General features: G+C 32.4%; 1 protein-coding gene across 3 annotated transcripts; it reads left to right on the plus strand.

Moving 5' to 3' along the window:
- The first annotated feature begins 2,284 nt into the window (after nucleotides 1-2,284).
- Nucleotides 2,285-7,071, plus strand: LOC131802946 (uncharacterized). Of its 3 annotated transcripts, none has more exons than XM_059123770.1 (7): nucleotides 2,285-2,690; nucleotides 2,837-3,098; nucleotides 3,239-3,459; nucleotides 3,552-3,875; nucleotides 3,960-4,093; nucleotides 4,168-4,416; nucleotides 4,518-7,071. In XM_059123770.1, the coding sequence occupies exons 1-7, from the start codon at nucleotides 2,465-2,467 to the stop codon at nucleotides 6,966-6,968; spliced, it is 3,867 nt and encodes a 1,288-aa protein (XP_058979753.1). In that variant the 5' UTR covers nucleotides 2,285-2,464; the 3' UTR covers nucleotides 6,969-7,071. The 3 variants fall into 3 exon arrangements, with proteins under 3 accessions (XP_058979753.1, XP_058979755.1, XP_058979754.1); XM_059123772.1 differs by having other exon boundaries at nucleotides 2,294-2,690; nucleotides 6,208-7,071; XM_059123771.1 differs by having other exon boundaries at nucleotides 2,294-2,690; nucleotides 4,168-7,071.
- Nucleotides 7,072-9,696: the final 2,625 nt, after the last annotated feature.

A 9,696-nucleotide genomic window follows, 5' to 3' on the forward strand; every position in this document is an offset into this window, starting at 1 on the left:
GCCAATAAAACAAAAACATACCCCTTCCCCATTCCCAAATGGCTGGATGAGAGACAATCTACCCAAAAAAAACATGTTTTCATAGCATTCATCCAACTCCTACACGCAGAAAAATATATGTTAGAAATATGTTTGGATCCAAACATATATTTGTTTGGGACTGGTTGCAAACAAATATATTTTTGGATGCAAACATAATTTGTTTCGGTGCAAACAAATATTTGTTTGCAACATTTTGTAACATAACTCAATTTTATTTGTTGGGTACCAACATATTTTATATGTTAGAACATATTTTTTTATGGGTGCGGAGAGGATTTTTTTCAAAGAGCTAAACAACAGAGCTCTCGATTACTTTTGAATTGGTGTTATAGGTGACTTAAAAGAAGACAGGAGGGTGAGAAGTCTGTTTTTGCGTTGATGATGTGTTGGCTTGGTTGGCCGCACAACAAAGCAGAACCGAAACATTTTTTGCTCTCTTCCAAATATAACTGTAAATAGAAGTTGTATGTATGCATGAACATTAGTAAGAAGTAACGTCTCAGCAACAACTAGAAAATACACACCGCACAACAACAACAACGAAAAAACTTTTTGCATGTTTTTTCGTTGCTGTTGTGCGGTGTGAATTTTCTAGTTGTTGCTGAGACGTTACTTCTTACTAATGTTCATGCATACATACATACATTCGTTTTTCGCATTAACACCGACATATATACAGAGGAGTCAATTTTTTTGTGTGTTGTTGTTGTAACGTTTTCTTTCTCAAGTAGGCATTTTTTGGTGCATGGACAATAAAAAAGAAATAAACGTCTCAGCAACAGTTTCCATCCCTCTTGCCGCGCACACACCACACATAGTTCCATCAGCAATCGGCAGTGTTTGCTTGGTGAGAACAAAAGAGCGTAACATTGGCGCGTATCTCAACTTGAGTGTCTCAACTTGAGACACGCGCCAATGTTACGCTCTTTTGCTCTCACCAAGCAAACACTGTCGATCGCTGCTGTAACTATGTGTGGTGTGTGCGCGGCAAGAGGGATGGAAACTGTTGCTGAGACGTTTATTTCTTTTCTATTGTCCATGCACCAAAAAATGCCACCAACAACACACAAAGAGCTGTTTGGATGTTTTTTTGTTGCTGAGACGTTCCCAGTAAACAATTTTTGCCGAATTCGGTCCGATTTCTGTCAGAATCTCTGAAAAAATGTCCGATTCTGATTCCGAATTCCTTCCGATTTCGGTACGAAAGTTGTATGGACGTGGTCACCGAATTCGGAAAGATTTTCTGAAAAAAATCTGAAAAAATATTAGATTTTCTGGACGAATTCGGTCCGAATTCGGTGAAAATTCTTGAAAAAATAGGAGAAAAAATTAGATTTTCGGAAAAGATTCGGAGGACAACTCCGAATTTCTGAAAGAAATCGGGCAGAATTCGTCTGGAAATTCGGCGGAATATTCAGATTTTCTAAAAGAAATCGGTCAGAATTCGAAAGAAAATTCGGAATAAAATTAAGATTTTCTGAAAAAAAAACGCTCAGAATTCGGGAGAAAGTTCCGATTTTCTGAAAGAAATCGTTCAGAATTCGGAAGAAATATCGAAAAAATCGTCACACCACTTAAAAATGAAAAAAAAACACATATTTATTTCAAAAACAAACAATTTATTTCGGGTTTCGTAAAAATGTAGTTTAAATATTACATCTATAATACATTTACATTATAAATATTATTTTTATTAGGAACATAACATACAGTAGCACGTTTCTGTTTCAACTGCTAAACAAGAACTAAAAATAAAAAGCAGTGCACACAGAAAACCGGTATGTAGTTGTTTTTGCAATTTTTTTCCATCATATTTTTTTGGGAACGAAAGAGAAAGAGGCTGATTCACAACAACAACAAAACGCACATTTTTACAACGGAAAATCTAACAGTTCACAATAACAATAACAAATAGCATTTTTGCTTTGCGCTTTGTTGTTGTTGAGATCTTGAAATGAATGATCACAACAACAACTACTATGGGAGAGAATGTGTCAAACCACCACCATCCGTTTACATGTGGGAGAGAATATGCCAGAGCAATAGACAATCTACTCTCTCCGTTTGTACATTTTTCGAGTTTTTTTCGCTTAAAAACACAGGAAAATGTGCAGAAATTCTAAAAAAAAACGTTTAGAAAATCGGACCAATTTCTATCAGAAATTTCTGAAAAAAACGTCAGAAATTTCGGAAAAAAATCTAAAATCAGAGCAGTCGGAAAAAATTGTTTACTGGGGTTGCTTCTTACTAATGTTCATGCATACATACATACATGCGTTTTTCGCATACACACCGATTTGCTTGATGAGAACAAAAGAGCGTAACATTTGCGCGTGTCTCATGTTGGCATTCTGGTTGTGTTCTTTTTTTATTCTTTTTATTTGTTTTGTGCCTTCGCGTCGTGTCACAAGTGTTGTAATAAATGTTGATACCAACTGTTTTGTGGGAAGACAAATTATTTGTCGAAGCGCCGGAGCCTTTAAATCTACAAAGCTTTATAAAAGCAGCCAAATTAGAGTTAAAAATTGATGCCTCAAGAAAAATAACAGCCTTAGTGTTTGGTGCAACCATTAAAGAAGACCAGTTTGAAAAAGTAATTCATCAATATATGTCAACACCTACTTTTCATATTGAGTTGCAATTTGGAGGTAAGTACACTGGATTTACAGCCTGTTTCTTTATGTCGGAACAAAAAAAATTTCGTTTCAAAATAAAGAAACAGGCTGTTAATATTTTTTTCTTTTTTTAAATAATATATTTCTTTTTTTAAATAATATATTTAATTTTCATTTAGACTCCGTTCGATCAGTGGCATCAGCATCGACAGTTAGTGGCACTCTATCGGAGTGTGAATCCGTAGGTGGTTTTGGGGATCTTACCCCAAAAACAAATGTTATTTCAACTTTAAAGACTGACATAGAGTCCATCAAGTCAATTCCGGCTGTCAACAAAATATGGAGAATTTTTATTGCCGAAAAACGCCTGCAAAATAAAGATAGGGTGAATATTTCGAAGGCCCTTATTGACGAATGTCTAAAAGAAGACCCTAACAGATTGTAAGTATGCATATTGATTTTAATCAGTTTTATTATTATTTTTTTTAGTATTTGCAAAAGTTTTATATTTTTTTGCTTTTATTATTTTTTAATACTTCAATAATTATTGTTATTTATTTATTAAAAAAAATATCTTTCAGACTTAAACGTGAAGATTTTGAAGTTCTGGCCGAATCGATTGTCCACATTTTTTATACCGAATTAGCTTCTGCATACTTCCTCCCCTCGGAGAAAGGCTGTATTGCTAGAGGAAAGTTGTGGAGTGCGTACAATAACAAAAGGACATCTTTACGTTCTGATGGAATAATAAGTCGAAGGCCTCGCAAGGACCTTAAGCGTAAAGCAAATGTGTCTCTCCCATGTAAGTTATTGGTTTATAGGCTACACCACTATGTGGTAAAGGATATTAGTAATTTATAACACCTTGAAATTAAAAATGATTTTTTTTTTCAGCTGAAGCAGAAAGTATTGAGTACCTTACTGAGAATACCTCGGATTTATCTACAATTATTTTAAAGTGGCAGGAAACTCATGCTTATCGCCGAAACGAATTAAAAGGAAATATTTCCACATTTGAATATATCTCAAAGTACCCTGTGCTACAGGGTAACAATGGAATCAAGCTAACCACTTTGGACGTGAAATTATTGTATTCAGCAACAGAACCTGTTGAAAATTGGTTGATGATATATTCAAATGTTTTGAATCACGCACGTACTCTTCGGGACAAAGCAGTCTGCAACTTACTTACGAAAATCGATACATCCACTGAAGAACGTAAGTGTTAAAATTATAAAGCATTAATTAGTAAAACAAATATTTTATTTGGATCACGTCATAAATACAATATTTATTTTTTAGGATTGAGAGCACAATTGACCCTTCTTTTAATACCATACATCTTACCACACAGTGGAAAAAGACACGAAACGCATGAAAAGAAAGGTAGAGCCACTAAATTTGAAATTCAGGAGCGTTTTATTAAGGAATATGAGGTAAGCTATTTTAAAATATGTTAATATACAAATATTTATTACCCAAAATAATCAAATTTTATTTTAATTTACAGTCAATTGTGCAATTGAAAGAGGATTCTATTACGGACTTACAAATTAGATTTGTAAAATTTGGCCATGACATCACTTATGCGCAGTTTAACATCGCAGGTTTCATCTATAAATGCACTGATCTACTTGAAGCTTTAAATATAGGATTCATGTATATTATGGCTTTAGATGTTGCATACCCACCACTGTGCAAACACGTATGGGAATTTATCCAATTATCCATTTTCAACATTAAACTGCCAAACGAAAAGGTAGCTATTATTGAAACCATAATCAAAGACTTATTTTAATAATTTTGTATTTGTATTGTCTTTTATTCATTATTATATTCTTGATTTATTTTAATTTAAAGATCATTTTAAGTTACTTTACGATGACAGTATTAACTTGCCACCTTTGCAAAGCAAATTGTGATATTCTTAAAGATCTCATAAAACACTATAGGAAAAAACACAGAAGTTGCAAATTTTTTGAATGTCTGGTTTGTAGTCGCAAATTCACCAATATAGAATCATTTAGATCCCATTTGAGAAAACATTTATGTGTTGAACTTAGAGAAAGATCAGATGAACATCAGCCTGTAGTTAGTCAAGAACTAGATATTCATCATATTTCAAACGAATATTTACAAGAATACTCAGAGCCTGTGGATAATGAAGATTTTGAATCTAGCACTTTATTGTCTCTAAAAATAGAACAGATTCGAATGGAATTTCTGAAAGTATTTATTAAAATATACAGTCATAAGACAATTTCACGGAATTCAGCAATAACAAATTCTAAGCAAATAGTGCTGTTTTACAAAAAATACCTTCAGAAAATTCATTTGCAGTTACAGCTTTCAAAATGGGACGACAATGAAAAGAAAACGGAATTAATTTTATCTGTGTGTAATTTAATACAAGCAAGCCAACTAAATTCAGAATACAAAATTATATCAGAACTAAAACGTAGTAAATTATTTTTCGATATTGAATATCATAATATACAAGATGAAATTAATGAATGTATGGACATGGATAATTCAGTTGTTTTAAAAAAAATTAATTATACTGTAGGGATATTTCCTTTAAAAATATTTTTTGGCGTTCTTTTCAATTCTACCCCTTTTCTTCGCGACATTATTTTATATTACCAAAATTTGTTGACACACCAAAATAATGGCACCATAAAAAACTATGTTCAAAGTAATCACTGGAAAAAAATAATATCTAAATATCCAACATCGAAAGAAATATTTTATTTACCTTTGTTTATTTTCAGTGATGACTTTGAACCGAATAATGCTCTAGCTTCGCACGCTGGCATCCAAAAAATTTGTGGTGTGTATGTAAAATTCGCGTGTATGCCAGACCATATGGCTTCGAAATTACAAAATATTTTTACAGGAATGCTTCTCTTTAGTGAAGACAGGAAACAATTTGGAAATTCCCGTGTATTCACACCATTCATAAAATATCTGAACATCCTAGAGAGTGAGGGAATAATTTTAGATTCAGAAATAGAAGGATATAAGGTCGTAAAAATTGTTTCTGTTTTGGTTCTAGGCGATAATTTGGGGTTGAATACTGTTCTCGGATTTTCAGAAAGTTTTCAAAGCAATTTTTTTTGTAGATTTTGCAAAATGAAACGTTGCGATACGCAGACATCTTGTGAAGAAAAACCAAGTTTGTTGCGAAATGACATTAATTATGCTGATGATGTAGAGACATCAGACGCTAGACAGACAGGTATAAAAGAAACATGCGTTTGGAATAAATTAGAACATTTTAATGTACTTAACAACTTTGCCATTGATGTCATGCATGATTTGCTAGAGGGTGTTTGCCATTACGATTTGATATTCATTTTAAATTCATTTATTACAAAATATAAGTTTTTTACTTTAGAACAGTTAAATTATCGCATTTTGGTATTTAATTATGGTCCTAACTGTAAGAATAAGCCACCCATTTTAAATAGTGATGCTCTTCTGAAATTTAAGTTTAAAATGTCTGCATCTGAAATGAAAACATTTTCTTCTAATCTATCTTTAATAATAGGCGACTTAGTCCCAGATTGCGAAGAATGGCACTTGTATTTACTGCTAAGAGAAATTTTAAACATATGTTGTAACTCTGACGTTTTACAAATTAAGTCAAACGTAATACTAACAAACTCGATAACTGAGCACCACAGATTATATTTGAAACTCTCAAATTCAACATTGAAACCTAAATATCATAATTTGACTCACTATGGACGAATTATGGACGAAGTTGGTCCGCTAAAACACTTGTCATCAATTCGATTCGAAGCGTTCCACCAGCCTTTCAAAAACTGTGCAACTTCCACCAATTCTAGAGTTAATTTAATAAAAACATTATTCACAAAATATCAGCTTAACATCGCCAATACTATATTAAACTTTGAAGAGTTTTATACTAACAAAGTTGAAGGAGAGAGAGTTGTAGAATGCGACATAGAAAGTATTGTAAAGAAATTTCATTTACAAAATCCTATTTCAATTATAAACAATCTAACTATTAATGGCATTTACTATAAAAACAAAATGGTTGTACATATCGGATATAGTGAAGACCAGTTGCCGGAATTCGGCCTTATTTTGCATATTTGTAAAGAACCACAACCAATTTTTTGTCTGCAAAGAATATTGAATCATGGATTTGATTCCCATTTTTATGGATTTCGAGTAGAACTCGACGATTTTTTTTTCACACATCCAGTCGATTTATTGTACACAAATGACACATTTTATATATGTTCAAATTTTGAAAATAATTTATTTATAAATTGCCTTTAAAACATATGCTTATAATATGTATATGTTTTTTAATTTTATATTATATATTATAATATGTATGAATTTATTTTATGTTAAATAAAATGTGAATATCAAAAATTGATTTTAAAACTAGTTTGCATTATGGTTGAATTATATCTGCAGTAAGTATACAAATGGACCCAATCATAAATTTATGTTTGCACCCCAATATATATTATGTTTGGACCCAAACATAAATTATATCTAGGTCCAAACACAACTTATGTTTGGACCCAAACATAAGTTCGTTTCCAGTCAAACATACATTATGTTTGGATCTAAACATATATTATGTTTGGACCCAAACATAAATTATATTTAGATCCAAACACAACTTATGGTTGGACCGAAACATAAGTTTGTTTCCAGCCAAACATACATTATGTTTGGATCTAAACATAATTAATGTTTGGGTCCAAACATAAATTATGTTTGCACCCGAACATTAATTATGTTTGGACCCAAACATTAATTATGTTTGGACCCAAACATTAATTATGTTTGGACCCAAACATTAATTATGTTTGGACCCAAACATTAATTATGTTTGGACCCAAACATTAATTATGTTTGGACCCAAACATAATTTGTTTGCAGCACCCAAACATATGTTATGTTTGGGAATGTTTGCAAACATATATTTGTTTGCTGCAAAATATGTTTGGGACATATGTTAGAGAGGCTTATATTTTTTTGCGTGTACAAGCTTAAGCTGGGAGTCAAAGCCAATTCACGTGATTATGAAATGGAAAAGACAAAAAGCAAAAAAAAAAAATCCGCGTTGATTTGAAATCAATCATTGTTTTTGGAAGATTGTATGAACCAGACACCTAACATCGTTGTAGTTTTACGCTTCGAGTTGGAGGAGGTCAAATCCAAAGAAGAATAAAAGATACAAACACACACACGCATACACACATGAAGTCGAAAAAATCGAAAACCCCCAAGTTGAAGTTCAACATAAATCTTGGCAATAGAAACAGAATTTAGTCGCTGGAGGAAAGTGAAAGAAGAAAGTTGAAATAAAAATTTTAAAGAAAAAAAATAAAAAAAAGTGAAACCCAGAAATGTTGAAAAATTAGTGAATTTTGAAAAATATAAATAAATAAAAAAGTTCCAATATTTATTTTAAAAAAAGGAAATATTTAAAATTTCTGAAATGTTTTCCCTTGTGAAGTGGTCCTCTTTGATTTTGTGTTTGTTCCTCGTTCCAATTTCGGCCCTGTTCGAGCAATGCAATCACCGCATAAATATGAAAGCTGGCGATAAGCTCTACATTAATTCACCCTATTACCCCGGAGAATATCCAATTGGCACCTCGTGCCGTTACACGGTCGTGGCTCCCGAGGATTATGCTTTGAAATTCAAGTGTGACATCAAAATGAATACGGTGAGAAAAGGAAGACCAAAAAAAAAAAAAAAAAAAAATAATAATCGAAGGAATTGAAAGTAACTTATAAAGACTCATTTGAATCTGATGAAGGACATATAAAATTCTGTGGTCAATTTTCTATTCAAAACCATCAGAAAAAAAACGGGTATTAAATAAAAAAGAGTTATTTTGGAATTTAATTTTAGGACAACTAAAAGTTCTACATTTTCGATTGGGCGCCATTTAGCTTCTGGGTAGTCAATTCATATTTGCGTGCCAGATAATCATCGATATTTATTTAAATTTTAGGGCAAATTAAATTTTTATATTTTCGATTGGGCGCCATTTTGTTTTCAATATTTCATTGGGCGCCAGATAACTGCAAATACTTCAAGATTCGAAACAAAAAATTAAGGACTCACCATCTATTCAGATCTTTATGAATTAAAACAAATAAAGTTTTTGTGTGTTTCGATTGGGCGCCATTTTGCCTTTGGTTGTCAGGGTGAGATAAAAAAACTGCAACAAAGTCAAACGCCATAATTTTTACATTATTTTTGCCTTTTTTTTCAAATTTTAGAATAAATTTAGATTTGTTTGAATTGGTCAGCTGTGGTACGAATTATGGCCTTAAAACGGCCAATGAAACCGTCACACGCTACCCGAATGTTGCTCTGCGGTATTTTGGCCCATTCCCGGCGAAGCGCTTGCTTTAGGTGATCGACACTTTGGTATTTTTTGATGCTAACCTTGCTTTCCAAAATCCTCCAGACACAATAGTCCAACGGATTGGTATCCGGAAATTTTGGTGGCCATTGTGGCCACTGAAAAATGAACCGAGGAATCTCATTTTGAAACCATTTTTGGGTGGCGCGTGCTGAGTGCGATGGTGTTAAGTCCTGTTGGAATGTCCAAGGTCTGCGGCCAAAATGTGTTTTAAGTTTTTGAACAAAAAAAAAAAAAAAAAAAAAAAAAAAAGAAAAACCTTGGGTTCTTTATTGGGCGCCATTTAAGAATTTGGAACCCAATTTTAATTTGGGCACCAAACATCCGAAGTTTGGGTTTTTATTTGTCAAATTTTGAACAGAACGAAAAAAAAAATGCTTGGATTTTTTGATTGGGCGCCATTTAGGATTTGGAATGCAATTTAAATTTGCTCACCAAACATTCGAAGATACATCTTCAATTTTCAAATATTTTTTGTCAGTTTATGTCAAATGAATTCGTTATGTTTTCGATGCATTTAGGTCTTGGTGGGTAGTTAGTATTTGGGCGCCAGATTATCATAAAATCAAAGCTCTAACTTAAATATGTCAACATTTATTTAAATTTGAA

Source organism: Musca domestica, unplaced genomic scaffold, assembly GCF_030504385.1.
Source record: "Musca domestica strain aabys unplaced genomic scaffold, Musca_domestica.polishedcontigs.V.1.1 25, whole genome shotgun sequence".
Classification (NCBI taxonomy): domain Eukaryota; kingdom Metazoa; phylum Arthropoda; class Insecta; order Diptera; family Muscidae; genus Musca; species Musca domestica.